We start from the raw sequence: 20685 nt of genomic DNA, 5'->3' as shown, positions 1-20685 counted from the left end.
GGAAGAGCTGCAGTTCCTTAAGTGGCCTCTTGAGGTTGCTTCCAAAAGCTAAGTTATCCCATTTGGTCCATTACTAAATGTGCTTTTCAACAGTAGCAATCATGTTTACAGTCTGGTTTAAAAAAAATGGTTTCAAAAGCTCATTTTTTAGGAGGTAAAAATGTCAGACTGAAGCTGATTGACTGGAGGTTTAAGCCCCGCCTCCTCCTGCTGCTAGACCGACCTAGAATTAGGTAAAGTCAGTATTTGCACATGTGCGTCAAAACACCTCCTCCAAACCTAAAGGGTGCCTTAACTACGACTGGCCATAAACTACAAGATTTTAAATTTAATTTTGGACCAAATTTGACTTTCCCTGATGCTTGTTGGGGCATGTCCCAAGTCGAGGTTCATTGCAAAGGATTATTTGTCAAAAAAGAAATCTTCAAGTGTGAGATGCTGACGCGATTTTTTCTGCTCCAAATCACCTCAGACCCTCCCCAACCTCAAGTCAATTATCAAATATGCCAGTATCACACAAGCAAACAAACAACTGGCAGGGTTGTTACACTTTGTCTGCACCTTATGTGTTGCTAAATCTTCAATCTATTCAAACATATTTAATCTCTCACTCGTCTGCAGGTGTTGAGGTGGGCAAACCCACCCACTTCACCATCTACACAAAGGGAGCTGGTAAAGCCAAACCTGAGGTCCATTTCACGGCGGCGCCTAAAGGTGAAGCTGTCCGAGACTTTGAGATCATCGACAACCACGACTACTCATATACTGTTCGCTACACGGCTGTCCAGCAGGTACAACTTCACTTACAGGTGCTTTATTTTCTATATACAGTGCTGTGCATAAGTTTTAGGCATGGAGGGTGCTAAGGACTCACCATGGGGCCTGATGTGCGATGACTTGGGGCTGGAGAGGGGTGGAAGGGGGAGTCAAGCTTGATACATGTCGACACACATGTGTCGCTCAGCAGCCAAGGTCAAGCTCAACGGCATCTCTTATGACCACTTTTATATCCCTGATGAGAACCCTGAAGACTGCCAGCCCTTGGGACTTCTACAGTACCATCAAGGGGTTGTGGGAACCAGACTACCAGCACTCGAGGCTGGGCTTACTCGCCACATTCACCCCTTACTCCGCCATAAAGGTGTAGACTTTATTATTTTTTCAACTGATTATTTTCCCATGGTAATATGCGAGGACATCCAGAGCCCAACCAGGGTTGTGGCACTCCTTTACATCAGAAGATGCCGCCACATCTACGCCGTACTTCAGCCTCAATTTATGGTTGAAAATGCCTAAAAGTTCTGCACAGTACTGAAAGTCAGAAACTGGTTTTAACCTTAGACTGTGTGTCCATCAGGGGAGCATGTCCATCACTGTGTGCCATGGAGGAGACCCCATTCCCAAAAGTCCTTTTAACATCACTGTGGCCCCTCCGCTGGACCTCAACAAGATCAAAGTCCAGGGTCTGAACAACAGTGAGTAAAGCTGGTTTAGATCTGAGAGACTCTGAAAGCAAATCTTGTGAACACTTAGAAGAAAAGGCATAAAATAAAACCTAACATCATGCTTGTACCTGTTTTTGTGTAAATCAAAGAGGTGGATGTCGGGAAGGATGAGGAGTTCACCATCTGCACCCAGGGTGCCGGAGGTCAGGGCAAACTGGATGTCAAGATCCTCTCACCGTCGCGTCGACCAATCCCCTGCAAGCTGGAGTCGAGCACGGCCAATGAGCTGCACACAGTGAAGTACATTCCCCCAGAGGAAGGGTCGTACAGAGTGGACATCAGCTATGATGGAAATCCGGTTCCAGGAAGTCCATTCACCGTGGAAGGCATGATGCCACCTGACCCTTCAAAGGTGAGTTACTAAGACCTTTACCTTTAATGGATGGGATCATGATGTCAGTTGGTAGATTTTGCATGATTTCTGACTGGAGTTCTGCTATACCAACTAAAACAGACGACTGCTCAATGAAAGCAAATCTGTCTTAAGTGTCCCAGGAGACAGATCCCTTAGTTTTAGTCAGTCTTTCCTGGTTTAAATAGAATTTTCTTGATCCTTCACAGTTTTTCTAGGTCATGTTTAATTGGTCCCTTGTACCGGTAACTGTCCATGTCTTGGAAAACCAAGGTTGATCCGAGCAGATCTTGATGTGCCGTAAAATATATGATATAATTCTCACAGGTTTATAAGCCTCAGTCTGTTTTTGTTCATTGTGTCTTATCCATGTGTACCTTCCAGGTCAGGGCCTATGGTCCAGGTCTTCAGGGTGGGGTTGTAGGTAAACCTGCTCCATTTGCCATTGACACAAAGGGAGCAGGTACTGGTGGTCTTGGTCTGACAGTTGAGGGTCCATGTGAGGCGAAGATCGAGTGCCAGGACAACGGGGACGGCTCTTGCTCTGTGTCCTACCTGCCCACCGAGCCTGGAGAGTACGCCATCAACATCCTGTTTGCAGAGCAGCACATTCCCGGCTCCCCCTTCAAGGCTGTGGTCCAGTCCGTATTCGACCCCAGCAAAGTGACGGCGAGCGGTCCGGGTCTGGAGCGAGGGAAGGTTAACGAGGATGGCTCGTTCACGGTGGACTGCTCTAAAGCCGGAGACGCTGAGCTCACTATTGAGATTATCTCTGACTCTGGAGCTAAAGCAGAAGTCCACGTCCAGAACAACAGTGATGGAACTTACTCCATCACCTACATCCCCCAAACCCATGGGATGTACACCATCACTATCAAATATGGAGGACACCCAGTACCCAAGTTCCCCGCTAGACTACTGGTGGACCCAGCCATCGACGTCAGCGGGATCAAAGTTTACGGACCAGGAGTGGAACCCAGAGGTGAGGACAGATTACTAAGTGTGGAGACTAAACTTAAGATCATTTTATCAAACCTTTCTTTCAGAATCTGTTTAAACTGCTCATGAACTGGTACCATTTTATTAAATGTAAAGGAATGTTATTTAATAATGTGATGAGGAAGTAGAACCTTCAAGATAGGCCTGTCCACAGAATTGGCTGGGCCCCCTGAAAAAGATCCAGAGAATGGGTCCACCCTGGCAAGGATTTACTGATGACCTCTATGCATGAGCGCTGGATAAGTGCCACTGGTACTAGCAACCTGGCTAACAGTTACCTTCTTTTGTGCCACTTCTATCCTATTTTTGCTGTTTTTTGCCCTTATTTGCCATTTTTACAATAATATTTAGCCAATTATAGCTGCTTTTAGCTCTCATTGGCCACAGTTTTGACTCTGAACCCATTTTGTCTGCTTTTTGCCCTGATTTGCCATTTATTTTTGCCATCTTTAAGCCATTTTTTATTGTCTTTCGCCCCTTTAACCCCTTAAAAGTATGTATCAAATATGATACATAAGGTTTTATGATAACTCTATCTAATGAATATGATCATAAATTACTAAAAAAAACTTCTGAATACAATCTGAAAAATGATATAAAATGCCCTAAAGTGGATTATGAGTTACCAAAAACACCTAATGTATCAAATGAGATACAAAATATATATATATGTGTGTTAAATTTAATGGAAATGTTGGTGTTTTGGATTTCAGTAGAAAGTGAAATAAACATTTCAGTTCTAAAAAATTAGAATTTTCTGGCTATCATTTGTATTTTCAGGCTTTAATGGGTTAAAGTCATTTTGACAGATTTTCATACATATTTACCACTTTTTGGCCACTTTTAAGCCCTTTATCACTTATTTGTCACTTTTTTTGTATTGCTGCTTTTCACCTATTTTTTGCTACTTCCTTTTGCAACTTTTAAAACATTCTTGATGCTTTTTATCAATTTTTGGCAACTTTTTTGGTTCTTTTGAGCCACTTTTGCAGATTTTGATGCCACTTTTTGCAGCTTTTTGCCCTTATTTGCCACACTTTTGCCACCTCAAACCAATTCTTGCTGCATTTCTTTACCACTTTTTGCCACTTTTAAGCCTTCTTGCTGCTTTTTGCCCTTATTTGACACTTTTGACCACCTGCTGTGGCTTTTTGCCTTTATTTGCCCCTTCTTTGACCATTTTAAGCCATTTTTTACTGCTTGTCACCCGTTTTGCAACTTTATTTCCACATTTTGCTGCTTGTCACCTATTTTGCTACTTCTTTTTAAACTTTTTACCCATTTTTGATGCTTTTCATCCATTTTTGCTACTTCTTAGCCACTTTTTGTCTGTTTTCATAATTACTCAGACAAATTCTATTAACAAGAACTTTTACTTTTTTCTGGCATTCTGACATTTGTACACATTATGGCTTAGTTTGGAAGTCTGACATTACCTTCCCTAATCATTTAAATCGGTCACCATCCACATAATAAAAATAACCAATCAAAATTTAATTCTATTTCAAGAAAAGGGGTTTAAATTTTGAAGAAAAAGGCTTTATTGCAGCCCAGCTTTAACAATAAACTTTTATTTTCACTTTCATATTTTGATCAGAGTGGTTATTATTCAGGTTAAAGTTAAACTAGGTTTTCACAGCTTAACTTTACAATGGACCATGACCTCCATGGGCCCCCAGTTTGGCTGATGTGTGTGTTTTTTTAAAAGTTTTTTATGTTTTGGTATGATCACTGTAATAACAAATGAGTATCAAAGTATTGGAAATTGTGACCACCTTACCACAACTTGGAAGGTAACTTAATATTCATTTTGTCTCTGCAGGTGTTCTGAGAGAAGTGACCACCCATTTCATCGTGGATGCCCGAGCTCACTACAAAAGCGGTGGCAGCCACATCAAAGCCGACATCTCCAACCCGTCAGGTGCCAACACAGATGCCTACATCACAGACAAAGGGGACGGGACGTACAGAGTGGAATACACGCCGTATGAGGATGGTAAGGCTAATTTTGACATTTGCTTATGAAGAAAGGTTGTGTCCAGAGATAATAGTCTGAATGCGGGCTGTCAGTTGATTTATTGATGCTTTCCATAACAGCACATAATAATGTTGTGGGTTTGATTAGCTTCCATTTTGCTTCCACAGTAAAGAGAAGGAGGTCACAGAGGCATTTGTGGCTTCAATAATAAAAATTCAGTACGATTTCATCATCTCCATGACTCCTGATGTTGTAACCAACCAACCCTCTTCATTGTGTTTAGGCAGAATCCAAATTTAGGCTCTAGTGTGACAACATTTCAAATATAAACTATTAGCATTTAAATAAAAAACCTGACTTCATGGATACCCTACATCACTGGTTTCAAACTTGGGGTCTAGGACTCTTGGGGTCATCAAGGATCTCAGGAAGGTGTTCAAGACTTTGTCTATTATGATGTCAAATTTGGATCTGCCAGTATTAACTAAATCAAATCATACAAAGGTATTTTGGTAAGAAAAACCTGTCGAGGGCATTATCAATGGAAAGATTGAAATCTACTTCCTGTCGGCCCAGGAGCTAAGCATTTGAACAAGAAGAATAACAAGCTCTTTTTTAAAATTGTAATTCAGAAACTCCTCAGTGGTCCTTACAGCCAAACCAGAAATGGCACCTCATGTCATAAAGCACAAGGTAATGGAAGGTCAATGTAATTAAACCCTCATTTAGTAGTAAAGTGGTATATTTTTAGAATTAATAGTAAAGTATTTTTATCATTTTGTGGCCAATTTTATAGTCATGTAACCCTCAATAAAGTCAGTAGATGCAAAAGAAAAACAAGAATAATTAAAGATATTTTTTCAATCAACAGTTTAGGTGTAAAATGTGTAAAAATTAGAATGAATGAAGCCCTTAACTCTCAGTGACAGACGGACAGGCTATGTGAGTGCAGGGAGAGATGAGCTGCTGGTATTTATAGTCCCAGTCTGTCTGCTCCAACAGATGGTTTTCCACTGATAGTAATGTGTGACATGCTGGAGCCCATTGCATTGTGGGACAGAAATACTCTCCCCTGAGAAGGCTTCACTCAGACTGGGATTTTGATGAAAGTTGATTCTATGTGTGACTCCCCCCATCACTCTGAGAAACACTCATGCACTCCAGGGAGTGTAGTCAAAGGGTTGATGGTTTCAAATCCCAAACTGTCAGGAAGACACTCAAGGAAACACACAACTGCCATTTAACAAGTCTCAAAAACTCTTAAAGTTCTCCTTCTATCTGAACCAGAGAGTTTTATTGACAGTCAGATGATTTATCCCATCCATCCATCCATCCATCCATCCATCCATCCATCCAACCACCGGTTTGGTTTTATTGACCATTCTAGGTTGTGAGGGGCTGGAGCTATTCCCAGCTGGCACTGGATTAAAGGAAGGGTACACTCTGGACTGGTCACCAGTAACTGCATGGCAAATCCAATCCAATCCCATTTCAAAGCATCCAATCCAGTCTAATCCAATTTAGTACAGCTCTGTCCAGTACAGTCCATCCATCCCATCCAATCCCGTCAGTCTAATCCTGCCCAACCTGTCCCATTATATCCAAATAAATCCAATCCTTCTCAATCCTCCAATTTATCCAGTCCAGTCTAATCTAATCCAGTTCCTCCCATCTCAGCCCAACCATTCCCACCCAAATCGGTTGAAACACATTCGAACAAATTGAATCCCTCCAATCCAGACCCAGCTAATCCCATCCCAATGACTCTTCCCATAGAGCCCCATCCATTTCAATCCAATCCAATCCATTCCAATCCAATCCAGTCAATCCCATTCCAACAAGTCATGTTTTCCCAATCCTATCCAATTCAGTTCAGTATAGTCCAGTCCAATCCAGTCCAGTCCTGTGCAATCCAATTCAATCCAGTTGATCCAATCTCATCCAGTCCAATCCAACGGAGTTCATTTTCCTTATCTCAGGAGTTTGTGGTTGTGGCAACAGGCAAAGCAAGTCAACCCAGATATCCCGCTCCCCTCTCCACCTGGGGGATTTTGTGGTGTTTACAGCCCAGATGGCACATGTAATTCCTCCACTGAGCTTAGTATCTACGTACCACAGGGTTGAGGTTCCCAGTTGGACATACCCAGAAGAGTGAGGCAACCAAGAGGATCTTGACCACATGCCCACACCACCCTATCTGGCTTAATGACTCTACTTGGATGTCCAAGCTCCAAACCCTAACTCTACTGCCTACCCTCTGAAAGAACTTCACATAATGCAGAGACTTGTTCTCCGTCCGGAGGAAGCAATCAACCAATTTGCGTCCAAAAACCATAGGCTCAGACTACATAACACTGATCATGATCCGACTTCATGTGTTTGTCTTCAGGTTTGCATCTGATAGAAGTGCTGTTTGATGAAGTCTCAGTGCCAAAGAGTCCATTCAGGGTTTCGGTGACTGAGGGTTGTGATCCGAGTCGAGTCCGAGCCTACGGTCCAGGCCTGGAGGAGGGACTGGTTAACAAACCAAACCGCTTCACTGTCGAGACCAGGTGAGTTTTGGATCATACGTTGGTGATTTGAACCAATCTAACTGTTCCAGATTTGCCTTTTAAGTCAGTCCAATTTTCCTACTAATGCCCACTCTGCTGTGTCCCTTCCATAGAGGTGCTGGCACTGGAGGTCTTGGTCTGGCCATTGAGGGTCCATCTGAGGCCAAGATGTCTTGTAAAGACAACAAAGATGGCAGCTGTAGTGTGGAGTACATCCCCTTCACACCTGGAGAGTACGATGTCAACATCACCTTTGGAGGACTTCCTATTCCAGGTGGAGTATCTGATCTGATCTGTTAAATTCAACAAGTCCGTGATTAGTGGTAGAGTTGTATTTGTGGTAGGGTTACTTATTCCAGGTCATCTCTGGTTGTGTTGCAGGAAGTCCATTCAGGGTTCCAGTTCGAGAACTGGTGGATCCAAGCAAAGTCAAGTGTTCAGGTCCTGGTTTGGGGAGTGGAGTCCGAGCCCATGTCCCTCAGACCTTTACTGTGGACAGCAGTAAAGCAGGAGTGGCCCCTCTGGAGGTCCTGCTGTATGGGCCCACAGGTAAGGCCCAGAACTCTCACAAGAGAAGAGTCGAGGAATCCTGAACAAGCTGCAGATAGACAAAGAGGCTTGGCTTGCACCAGTGTGGAGTGTATGACAATAACTAAGACATGAAGGGGATCTAAAGTTCTCCATCATCCTGTTTTACCAAAACTCAAACATTACTTAAGGTGTAATATTCTGGTTGCTCTTCAGGTGTGGCCGAGCCAATCAGCATCATGGACAATGGTGATGGGACTCACACAGTCAACTACACTCCTTCTAATGACGGTCCTTACACAGTTTGTGTGAAGTATGCTGACCAGGAGGTCCCTCGCAGGTCAGTAGAGTAAGAAGTACAGACATAATGAAGTCGACATCTTTCTGGTTAAGGTCCTAACAAATGGGCTCTTCTCAGTCCTTTTAAGATCAAGACTTTGCCGGCTCACGATGCCAGTAAAGTTAGAGCCAGCGGCCCTGGTCTGAATGCATCTGGAGTTCCTGCCAGTCTGCCGGTGGAGTTCACTATCGATGCCAGAGATGCTGGAGAGGGACTGCTGACTGTGCAGATTCTGGTGAGTCAAAGAAAGCGGCCTCATTAAGTCACTGGACTTAAGGAAATCATGACTGAGAAGGAATAGGGTTACACCTGCATGGAGACTTCCAATTACCTTTGAATTCACGATTCATGACTTAGTTTAGCTAAGGCTGGCTACACACTATGACTTTAATCCTGGTTTTGCGACTGATTTGCCCCCTCCAATGATTTTAGACAAGCTTAGATTTGCAGATTTAGGGGCGGAAGCTGAACATCAAGGATAGAACATTAGGTTTCCACTGGTCTAAGTGGGATGTAGAGGGTTTGTTGCAATGTCAGTAGTTTCCTTACTTTGAGAGCTTGGTTGAAAAATATCAGAAATTTGGGTTGTGATTCTCATTGATGAGTTGATGTTGGGTTCTGAGGCTCGATCAGTTGTGAACCAATGGTTTAAACCAATCAGTGGATTTGGATAAGGAGGGCCAACAGAAAGGTAGACAAAACAACTTAACTCTCTGTTCTTGGAGTGTGGGGAGGTAGAGCAGCAGTCAGGTGGGGTTAAGTCCTATACCCAGTAACACTGTCTCTGCTTACATTATCCTCTTGCTCAGCTTTCTTGTCACACTTTTCTCAGTCTGCCTATGTTCTTGTGCAGATCCATATGAAATGTTGGTGCCAAGAATAGTTGTTTTTCTGTAGTTGCAACCATGAGTTGTGCTTGGCTAGGCAGTATCAGCAATGCCACTTCCTGGAACTTGCATGTTTGGAGACTAGGAATTTTTAAGGTACAGTGAGAGCTAGCATGTAGGAGTTGGCTCTGGCATGCTGAGAATCACTGTTTAGCTCTATGGGAGTGTTGTAGGACTACCCAAACCAGTAGAAATGGGATGTAGAGTGTTTATAGTAAGGTCAGAGGTTTTATCACTTAGAGAGCTGGGGGTACAGGGATGCAGTTCGCGAAAGATGGTTAGGAGATGTCTAATAACATCAGCAGGGTCCAAAACCACTTGACTCTGTTCTTGGAGTACGGGGAGGTAGAGCAGAAGCCCTGTCAGGCAGGGTTGGGTACCATCTTTATTATCTCTCGTCGTTCACACTTTACACTGTCTTTCTGTTTTCTTGTGTTGTCTTTATAGTTTTATGTGTATTGTCCTTGGAGTACAGGGAAGTAGAGCAGCCCGGTTGGATGTGGTTGAGTGTTAGCCTTGTCTCTGCCTTCTCTGTCCTCTTGCTAATCTCTTTTTCTTCACACTTTTCACTGTCTTTCTGTTTTCTTGTGTTCCTTTTGCAGTTTAATATGTAATGTGGGTGCCAGGTTGTCCTTTTGCAGTGTAGCTATGAGTCATGCTAGTGTAGCTAGCATCAGCATTTTCACTACCTGGAATACATGTATGCCTGGGCTAGCATAAAAGGGTATAGCTTTGGGACACAGGCGATCACTGTTCAGCCCTCTTGACGTGTCATGGGACTAAAAAAGGCCATATACTACACAATAATTGGGCCAATTGTTGGCCTGAATCTCCCCAACCAAAGTCAGCACAGGCCCAGATTATCCATGGGTTCTTAAGATTGTCTGAACAGATTATCCCGTGGTGTGCGTTGTGTTAAGAGTCAAGTTTTCCTTCTCCGATCTGATCTAAACCGCTCCAAATTGAGATCAGAAATATTAAACATGTCCAGTATTTACCTGTTGTATGTGGTGAACCCTGGAGACAGTGGGGCGGACATGAACACGAGAGAACTGTTTGAAAATCACCTATTGTGTAGCCAACTTTATGCGAGCAATGCCATTTCAAGAAAGAGACAGGAAATGGACCCCCTCAAAAGTCCTGCGACTGTACCAAGGCTGATCTGAAGTTTGCATGTGGACCTTTCTCTCTGTCTTTCTGTTTTAACCCCTGATTCAAACCCTCCATGTGACGTCTTTCCCACTCTTGGGGGGACTTGTTGGTGTCCCTGCAGGGTCCGGATGGGTGCAGGCGCGAGGCCTCTGTGTTTGTGGAGGACTGGGGCAGGAGGGTGTGGGAGTCTCATATAGTAAAGAAAACCATCCCCTTCAGTATTCATAGGAGAGGCTGCGTAAGGCCTGCACTGTCAACTCCCCCCTCCATCACCCTGTCTCTTGTCTCCCTCCTACCTCATTTCCTTCCTCCCTCACTCATATCCACTTAAAACAGAGGAAATTACATTTTTTATAATGAGTTTAATCATCAGAGATCAGCGAGGCCTTGTCCTATTTACTGTGTTTTTGTTTTCTGCATCAAGGGAACTTAATTATTTCTATTTTTAGGTTGTGATATTTTCTTGCAGATGCTTGTAACTGATTAAATAAATCACAACAGTTCATTTAGTCTCTGCTGGAGATTTCAATCCATCACGCCAACCACTACCAATTTGAATCTTTGTAGAACTTTTATAGAAAATAGGTTTTGTCTTGACCATGCAATAAAAATTTGGAAGATAAAGACAATTAAATTCTGTTTAGTTTAGCAAACTGGCTCCATTCTCTCTCCCCTCCTTGTGGTCCCCATGTGACTGACCTCCATCCCGTTGGTTTAATGACCTAACTCACAGATGTGCTGTTCAGTCCTCCACTAACCGGAGTGCTTCGTAAACCTGCCTCCATCCATCCCTCCTCTTCCTCCTGCAGCTTTCAGTAGAGTTAGACCCTGTGTGACGTCTTAAAAAGTACATGTGAGAGCTGTGAACACCACTGGTCTCCAAATCTGAAAGTCCAGTTCTGTTTTAATGCTGCTATCACGGCTGATACAGAGGAAGAGCATAGTATAGCATAGTGGCTGAGCTACATATGCAAAATGCTAAGCTTGGCTGTGCAGAATAAGTTTTGTAGAAATAGTCACAATTTTGATTATATGAGTAAATACTTTTTCTGCAGCCAGTTCTTGTTTAGAGTTGAACTCTGAGCACTTTTGCAAAGGCACTAATATGTTTTCAGTACTAACAGTACTGCTGAGAGCCTCAACATGCTCAAAAAGTCATTAGATTTGAGACCAGTATTTGATGACCTGCATATCTGAGCCAACCACTGCATCTTTTTCTATTTCTTGTAGAATCCCTTATGGTTAAGAATAAGACTGAAGAGCAGAACAAACTTCCTAAAGAGGGAAAAACAGTGTTAAGAAGCTGATTGGAAGCTTTACAATCCCAGACTGGTCTTGAATTACTGAAATACCGACACCCCACTGAGACCACTGATGGCCAGTCCTCCAGATGTTTCTGTATGGCTCTTGACTTCTATGAAAAAACCTCTGACTTCCTGTTGTGTGTCTTCAGGATCCTGAGGGTAAACCGAAGAAGGCGAACATCCGTGACAACAGAGACGGGACGTACACGGTGTCCTACGTACCGGACATGGCGGGCCGTTACACCATCACCATCAAATACGGGGGAGACGAGATCCCGTACTCGCCCTACCGCATTCACGCCCTGCCCACTGGAGATGCCAGCAAGTGTTTGGTCACAGGTCAGACTCCACCCACCACAGCTCTGTAACCAATCAGATTTTAACCTCGATGTTTGACAGAATTTCTTGTTTTTGTCTTACAGTGTCAATCGGAGGACATGGACCAGGTGAGATAGTCTTTATAGACCTTGTTTAGATAAGCAACGATAGTTGAATTTTTGCAAAGCCTTGAAGGTAAAAGCTGGTCAGTAGTTGATCCAGTGGGGGGCTCGTCTTGGGGTACTTCTTACCACTCTCAGGCCATGTTTACATGACATGCCTCGTTTTCGAGTGAAAATGCAGTTACAGTTTTGTAGGGTTTTGGCTGTCCGTTTACACGGCAACGGCGTTTTGGTGCCTGAAAATGGAACTTTTTGGAAATGGGCTCCAGAGTGGAAGTTTTTCAAAATGCCCCCGTCTCCATCTCCGTGTAAACAGGGAAACGGGTACTTTCTGAAAACGGACATGCGCGGATGGGAAGCCCAAAACAAAACAAAGATGGCCGACACCAGTGTACTGTTTGTGCTCCTCACTCTTTTGAATTTAACTGTACTTCTCCAACAAAGTGTTGATTTACTTCACCATCACTTGGATCGGTCCAAACAAAAGTCCTGCTCGCCATCTTGGATGTTTACACTGTAGGGAGATAGCGCTGCACTCCTACTTATGTTCAGAGGAAGAAAGTGTCTGTGTGCATGCGCTTATTTTGGTTCACTGCAAAATCACACCGCCATCTACTGGCATGGCATGCATACTACGTGGGAGTTTCCCGCAGTCTTGTGTGAATGGAGATTGTTTTGAAAACGTTGCCGTCTGAACGTGGAACTTTTTGGAAACGAAAACGGAAAACGAAGAAAAATGTTTTTGTGTTAACAGGGCCTCAAAGCCAGTGCCTAGCAATACTGGTTGCAGATCCACTGTCTTGGCAGTTTTGGCCTGTTAGTTACTGCTAGATCCCAGAATTCCCTTTACAGGAGGGTCTAAAGCAGGAATGTCAAACTTAATCACAGCAGGGGCCAAATTCTGAATTTGGGTCCAACCTGAGGGCCAAGCAGCATCTAAAAAGTCAAAAAATTAAACAAAAAGTCCAAATTCAACACATTAAATAAAAATTCAAAACCAAAACTTTACATCACAACAGTGAGATTCAAAATTAAAAATATGAAATGAACACAGAAATATCTTTTTCCGTGGAGCGGGTGGCCTAGTGGTTAAAGGCGCTCCCCTTGTATGCAGGCGGCCCGGGTTCGAATACGGCCTGAGGCCCTTCACCGCATGTCTCTCCCCCACTCTTGACCCTGTTTCCGACTATCCACTGTCCTCACCATCTAATAAAGGTACAAAAATGCCCCAAAATAAATCTTAATAAAAGAAATATATTTTCCTACATTCCTGACTTTTTATCAACTTATTTTATTTTTTCTAATGTTTATGACTTGACAAGGGTATTTTAAATCATCATAGTTAAGTTTACATTTTTAAACTGGAGGAAATCTGCAGAACTCAATCCAGTGGGCCAGTTATAATAAAAGTATGATATGATCTAGTGGGCCAGGTATAACTGTACCACGGGCCAGATTTGGTCCCTGGGCCGTGAGTTTGACACCCCTGGTCTAAAGGATCTGAATTATCAGGCACATGTCTGACACTTAGCTACCTTCATCTGTCTGCCCTGCTTGTTCTGAGACAGAGAACCAGCAACTAAGTATTGTTATGGTACTTGTTGACCACTGTACTTCTCACAACAAACCTATCAGTATCTAGTGGGATTGATTAGCCAAGGTCAAAGCATCCCCTAATTATGACCAAATATAAAGTCAACTGAGTTTTTAAGTGGGCTTCACTATGGCAGAATGCAATAGCAATAGTTTTTATTTACATTCTACATAGAATCCCAACTTTTTTGAATTTGGGATTGTACATTAAAAATGAAAAAGCCAAACCTGATGCAATTTGATGAATGTCCTACCAGGATCCGGTATCGGCCCCACCATCCAGATCGGAGAGGAGACGGTTATCACTGTGGACGCAAAGGCTGCTGGGAAAGGTAAAGTCACCTGTAAGGTGTCGACTCCTGATGGAGCGGAGCTGGACGTAGACGTGGTGGAGAACGCTGACGGGACGTTTGATATTTACTACACGGCACCGGAACCGGGAAAATATGTCATTACTATCCGGTTTGGAGGAGAGAACATCCCCAACAGCCCGTTTCATGTGGTGGTAAGTGGCGACGCTGCAGTGTTGCATGGTCAAGATAGAAGAATTTAAACTTTTAGAAGAGTCTAGAGAAAATCTAACAATACTGATGCCTTTTTGATACCATAGCAACAAGAATAGAAGTCTGAGACAACCAAAAGTGGATAATTTGTTATTTTTAACTATGGAGATTGTAGGGTGCTATTGCACATTGTTTGAAATTTTGGTACTTTTTAATACTGTCGATGAAATTAAAATTTTAAAAACAGATAAAGATGAATTTTTGGGGCTTTTTTTCCCTATTTGATATGAGTTAGTTTCCCAATTCCGAGATAAAAAGTGAACTGTAATGTACTCATGTTTGTGCATGCAAGTGTGTGTTTGTGTGTTTCTCCTAAAGGTTGTACCTTGTTCCCCGTTAGGCGTGTGATACCGTCCCAATAATAGAGGAACCTTGTGACAAGCTTCAGTTACAGACGCCTTACTCCCCCTATGTGGGCTGCTTCTCCCCTTCATGGGTACACAGTGACAGTTCATACCTGCTGTTTCTCCGCAGAGAGCTGCTCTCCGTTCAAACTGTCCTCTTTACGCTTTCTGTCGGTTCACAGCGGCTCGATAACAACCCACATTCACTTATGGATTATTGTATTGGCTCTGCATGGTGCTGCATGTTTAATCTGCATGATCATCCGTCTACAGCAGGAGGGGGGGCCGGCCTCTCATGCATGTTTGAATGTATCATCTGCAGAAGCTTTCTAGTTTTCACCGTACTTTATTAGATTTGTGTTGTTTTATAGTTTAGAAATGATTGGCCCGACTTGTGCAGAACCATGATGCTTAATGGTAGAGTTTTTCTTTCTCTTTATACTCCACCTTTATTAAATTTGTTGTTTTTGTTTAAACTTTTCTAAAGTCTTCTTAAAATAGAATTTTACTCCTGAAGTCTAGTGATGCCTAAGACCCAAGCAATTGTGTTTTCAGGTTGTCGAGTGGTACATTGGTTTTTGAGTCTTGGCTGGTCTTGTGCACCCAGTATCTCAAGAAAGCTTTGAAGGATTTTATCCAAATTTTGCACAAACCTCCACTCTAACCTAAGGATGAACTGATTGGATTTTATAAATCACAGGTCATGTTCATCCCTTGCTTGTGGGCACAATATTTTAAGGAAGCTTTGAGGGATTTTCTTCAAACCTGGCACTAACTTCCTCTAAGACTTGAAGATAACTTGACTAGATCTTGGAGGAAAAGAAAGTCAGGATTAAAAACCAACCCAGCCTTTTTTTTTTTTTTTACTGATCATCAATTGCAAACCTAAATGATGCATATAACTACCAGTTAGTAGTTCTAGTTATAATCTTAATTTATTTACATGCAAGTTTGCAGTATATCTTCTTTGTTGCACAGCATGTATTTCTTCTCCAGTGTATTTGGGTGTATTTGTATAATTTCTCATGACAACATTGGGTAAACATTTTATTTCAAGGCAGAGTCGTAGCTAGGGATTTAGGCCCCCAGAAAGAATATGACACGGGGCCCCCCTTAACCAGGTAGCCAAGCAACAAATGATATGTAACTTTTACAAATATCCACGGATTTTAATGTAATTTTGAACCATATATTTATGAGTGATATATATATTACTTTGTTTCTTTTTTTAAGATTTATTTTTGGGCTTTTCATGCCTTTATTCCGTAGTGGAGGACAGTGGATAGAGAGTGGGGAGTGACATGGGGTAGAGGGCCACAGGACGTATTTGAACCTGGGCCGCCCGGGTACATAGGTATCTCCTTAGACCGCTAGGCTGTCTGTGCGCCCCATTAAGCAATATTTCTAATATGGTTAAATTAGATTTACTTGCATTATTTCGCAGCGCTGGACTACACCATTTAGACATTTTTAACCCTTAAAGGTCCACTGGCTATTTTGTCATTTTGTCAATTTTCTTTTGACAAAATAAACCACTCAGAAAACATGTACCATGCTCATGTTTGGTATAATCTTTTTCAGCACTACCTCAAATTTATAAAATGAAAACTATATTTTTTATTTTTTAAGTCTATTTTTTAAGTTTAATTTACTGTATTAGATATAGAATCTCCAAAAACACAATAACACACAAAAATTGATTTTTAAAATTTGTTATTTAGAACAATACATTGTCATTTTTAAAAAATAAATTACAATATGCTGAAAGTGTAAAAGGTAATAGGAAAGTGTAATAAGATATTTTAGACTAGGTGTTGACAAATATACCTATTAATATTTGCTTTTGTGTGTTTCTGATGTTTATCTTTATTTGCATTTATTTTACATTTTTTATTTTTTATAGCATAGACCTGAATTACATTGTTGGGGGGTTAGAAATGTTGTAAAATGTTCAAAGTTTTCCTCAGCCTCCTCGTAGTCCTGCTTTGCTTCCTCCTCCTTCCTCTTCTCTTCCTCCTCCCTCCATCTCATTGGATCGTATCCCAGTATATCCCAGGATATCCCAGTATGGTGACACTAATGCCCCTCCCTTTGGCTCTGGTTTAGGCCACAGATGATCCCATCAGCCCCGTGGATGGGATGGAGCCCATGCTCCGCCCCTTCAGCCTGGTCATTCCCTTCACTGTGCAGAAAGGAGAGATCACAGGTAGGAGCTGCTCTGATAATGAGATGACTTTTAGAGAAACTGATCTGATTTCTGTTTAAAAATAAAATGGTCTGCATGTTGAAGTTTCACTGCCAGTGTTTATGCACAGATGAACATGCATGTCACCATGCAGGATAATCAATAGCTTGTAAGCAGATCTGTGTTACTGCTGATTTGTTCTCATTATGGCTAATGCTTGGATTTTCACTGTGAATCTGCTGTAGGAAATTTGAATGGAGCTTAACAGACACAAAAAGTTATCATAACTCCATGAATCCATCCATAGCTCTTTATAGTTGACTTTAAACCAGCAAGGTTACATCTAAAATCAACATGTTAGTCAAGCTTTAAATTTGTCGAAGATATGGGCTCCACAGAATCTGACTGATAACAGCGACCGCTATAGATTTCATCTAAGAAACAGAGGAAAATAGTGCATTGGTTGAGGACTTTTCCAGTGGTTGAGAAATCCATATGTGATGCTCTCAAGGTTGGTAAGGGTCATCTTTGATATCAAGTTTGCTGCCTGAATGGGCACCCCAAAATACAAAACTACAACTGGCTATTTGCCTTATGAAAGGCAGGACTCGTGGTCAGATCAGCAGTTTGGGTTGTGTGCAGGCTTTTCCCCCAAAAATCTTGGATTCATCAGGATGTTTTTTAGTCAAATATGAAACAAGCTTTTATGTTCTTTTTAGTGAGCAATGGTTTTGGCTTTGCAACTCTCCCATGATGCCATTTTCCCAGTCTCTCTATTGTTGAAGCTTGAACACTGACCTTAACAGAGGCTTAATGAGGTCTGCAGGTCTGTAGATGTTCTGGGTTCTTTTGTGACCACCTGGATGAGTCCTCCATGCGTTCTTGGAGTCATTTTTGCAGGCTGACCCCACCTGGGAAGGTTCACAGATGTTCAAAGTTTTCTCCATTTGTGGATAATGGCTCTCACCATAGTTCAGTGGAGTTAGACTGACAAATGCCGATGACTTTTTATTATCTATCCTCGAATTTCTTTAGATGGCGTCATGCTGTTTTGCTTTTTGAGATCTCTTGGCTTACTTCACTTTGTCAGACAGGTTCTAGTTAAGGGATTTCTGGATTCATCTGGTCTGGCAGCAATCAGGCCTGGGTTTGGCCATTTAAATTGAACGCCACTTTCCAAAATGTTTAGTCAATCACAGTTAACTCATGATTTGACAAGGTAGTGGTGGGGGAATAACAAATTTACATAGGGCCATGAAAGGTTGGATGGCTTTTTCCTATAATAAATGAAATCATCATTTTAAGACTGCATTTTACATTTACCTGGGTTATTACTGTACTATATTTAATGTGTTTAATGATTTGAAACGTTTAAATGTGTCAAATCTGCAAGAAATAAGAAATCAGTATGGGGCAAAAACTGTTTTACAGCACTGTACAGTCATTATGAGCTTTAGTAACCCCCCTCCAAGATGGCGGCTGTGTAGAAATATTCCTCCTGTGAATAGTCTTGGCCCAGATGCCTTCTGAGTATATATATTATTGGACACCCCTGTTGAAAATGCTGACTCTGTCCCTGGATGCTGTAATCAGTATTGAAGCAGCAGTATTGAGAGTGCTGCAGAGAGTCGATAAAATCCTCTGAGTTTGTGCTGACTGTAATGAGGAACAGTGAGAAGACACCACCTCGCACTAGACTTAGAAAACTTGCTAGAGAATAGAGGGTTACATCTAGGTCATGGAAACTTTTATTTAAAAAGTGTTGCTTGTATTTTGACCTTCAGGCGAAGTTCGAATGCCATCTGGTAGAACCGCCATGCCTAACATCACTGACAACAAAGACGGCACCGTCACGGTGAAATACTCCCCGACAGAGCGAGGCCTGCATGAGATGGACATCAAGTATGATGGAGACCACATCCCGGGTAAGAGACCAACACAATTATATTTTGAATTTTAATCTCAGCTGCAGTAAGAAGGATTCATTCAACCAGAGGACTCTAGTTTTAGAAAAAAATATCACAGTATCATCAGCGTACAGATTTACCTTATGATAAATTTGGCATTGCTCTTAACCTGAATATGTCCTGCTAACTTTTTCTGTGTTTTCTGTGTTACAGGGAGTCCACTCCAGTTCTATGTAGATGCCATTAACAGCGGTCATGTGAATGCTTACGGCCCTGGTCTGAGTCATGGTACAATAAACAGACCGGCTACCTTCACTATCGTAACCAAAGACGCCGGAGAAGGTATCAGTGCCATCGTTCATTCTAAGAAGTTTTGGTAGGATGTCTTTGAGGATATTAGAGAAGAAAGAGACATTTTCAGTCTGATTTTTCTGGAAGTTTAACTATTGGTGACTCATTGGGATAGTTTTTAAGGCATATTGTTGAGTCTTTGGTTGTCTCCCTATCCAGGTGGCCTGTCTCTGGCAGTTGAAGGTCCTTCTAAAGCAGAGATCAGCTGTAAGGACAACAAAGATGGTACCTGCACCGTGTCCTACCTGCCCACTGCACCTGGAGACTACAACATCATCGTCAAGTTTGATGACAAACACATCCCTGGCAGCCCGTTCACCGCCAAGATCACTGGTACCAAAACCCTGATAAAACTGCGTTTATGCTATGAAACCTGATCTTCTATAAGATGTATCAAAGTCATGAGAATGAGAATAGGAAAGTTTGGATATATTGATTAACAGCTACAGTGAGCTATGGCACATATGAAGACTGGGTTTATCATTTTCATGACCAAAAGCTGAAGAGTTGAGCTCGTTCTTACCTGTTCTCTCTGACTGATGTCCAGGCGATGAAGCCTTGAGGATGTCTCAGCTGAACGTCGGCACATCCACTGACGTTTCTCTAAAGATCATGGAGACTGATCTCAGCAGTCTGACGGCGAGCATCAGAGCGCCGTCTGGAAACGAGGAGCCGTGTCTGCTGAAGAGGCTGCCCAACAGACACATCGGTTTGTCCCAAATGCTCTCCATTCTCTATAGTTACAACGTGAAAGTTTTCCTTTTAATATCAGTTAACACGAGGACTCAATGACTCACCTCGATATTATCACTGTCAAAAGAAATTTAATACCTCTCTCTCCTGCAGGGATCTCGTTCACACCAAAGGAAGTTGGTGAACACGTGGTGAGTGTGAAAAAGAACGGGAAACATGTGACCAACAGTCCGTTTAAGATTATGGTGGGTCAGTCGGAGATCGGAGACGCCAGTAAGGTGAAGGTGTACGGCCAAGGACTGGTGGAGGGACACACCTTTGAGGTGGCTGAGTTTATCGTTGACACCAGGAACGCAGGTACGACTGATTATGCTGCTTCATATATGAAAATAGATAATAGAAAATAGACGTGTAGTTTTTAGATTGTATGCTTTAGTCCAGGGGTCATCAAGTTCATTTGCACAAGAACCAGATTTAGCCTTGACAGAGACTCTGGGGGCGGGACTTTCCAATAAACAAAACTATTTTGGCCTAATTCACGTATTAATGTGTTAATGTTTGTATTGTCTTACAAATCCCAGAGGATGGGGCCCTCCCCGATTGTTATTTAGCACCAGTATTAACTAATCTTGGACACTTTTTAACCCCTTTTCACTACTTCATCTGGCCATTTCTGCAACATTTTTTGCCACTCTTAACCAATTTTGAGAATTTTTGCCACTTCCAAACCAAGTTTTGCCACTTTTCACCCATTTTGCCACTCTTTAACTCCTTTGCACCACTTTACCAGGATATTTTTTTCACATTTAACCCATTTTTCAAACTTTTAGCCCCTTTTTGCCTCTCTAACCCAATTCTTGCCATTCTTTTACCTTTTTTTAACCTATTTCCCTTCATGTTTTATCGCCTTTGGGAAACTCTTTTATCATTTTTTGCAACTTTTTAACTATTCATCCTCTTTTTAACCCCTTTTTTTAAAAATTACTTTTTGTCACCATTTTTGCCACTTTTA

The 20685-nt window shown here is 42.1% G+C and overlaps 1 protein-coding gene across 6 annotated transcripts in view; it reads left to right on the top strand.

The window, feature by feature from the left end:
- The window catches only part of LOC121505703 (filamin-C-like), a 77359-nt gene that overhangs the window by 43269 nt on the left and 13405 nt on the right, over positions 1 to 20685 (top strand). For 4 of the 6 annotated variants that reach the window (XM_041781220.1, XM_041781218.1, XM_041781224.1 and 1 more), the window contains 20 exons: positions 622 to 791; positions 1358 to 1475; positions 1595 to 1857; positions 2242 to 2839; positions 4679 to 4852; positions 7224 to 7386; positions 7500 to 7660; positions 7768 to 7935; positions 8131 to 8254; positions 8333 to 8489; positions 11747 to 11936; positions 12020 to 12043; positions 13888 to 14135; positions 14534 to 14629; positions 16644 to 16743; positions 18507 to 18647; positions 18843 to 18971; positions 19140 to 19313; positions 19528 to 19689; positions 19827 to 20030. In XM_041781220.1, coding sequence (XP_041637154.1) covers positions 622 to 791; positions 1358 to 1475; positions 1595 to 1857; positions 2242 to 2839; positions 4679 to 4852; positions 7224 to 7386; positions 7500 to 7660; positions 7768 to 7935; positions 8131 to 8254; positions 8333 to 8489; positions 11747 to 11936; positions 12020 to 12043; positions 13888 to 14135; positions 14534 to 14629; positions 16644 to 16743; positions 18507 to 18647; positions 18843 to 18971; positions 19140 to 19313; positions 19528 to 19689; positions 19827 to 20030 — 3564 coding nt within the window. The remainder of the gene's footprint in view (positions 1 to 621; positions 792 to 1357; positions 1476 to 1594; positions 1858 to 2241; positions 2840 to 4678; positions 4853 to 7223; positions 7387 to 7499; positions 7661 to 7767; positions 7936 to 8130; positions 8255 to 8332; positions 8490 to 11746; positions 11937 to 12019; positions 12044 to 13887; positions 14136 to 14533; positions 14630 to 16643; positions 16744 to 18506; positions 18648 to 18842; positions 18972 to 19139; positions 19314 to 19527; positions 19690 to 19826; positions 20031 to 20685) is intronic. The other 2 variants (XM_041781221.1, XM_041781219.1) reach the window with 1 other exon arrangement.

The sequence above is a fragment of the Cheilinus undulatus genome, linkage group 23, assembly GCF_018320785.1.
Source record: "Cheilinus undulatus linkage group 23, ASM1832078v1, whole genome shotgun sequence".
Classification (NCBI taxonomy): domain Eukaryota; kingdom Metazoa; phylum Chordata; class Actinopteri; order Labriformes; family Labridae; genus Cheilinus; species Cheilinus undulatus.
This window is presented reverse-complemented; position numbering and strand designations above follow the sequence as displayed.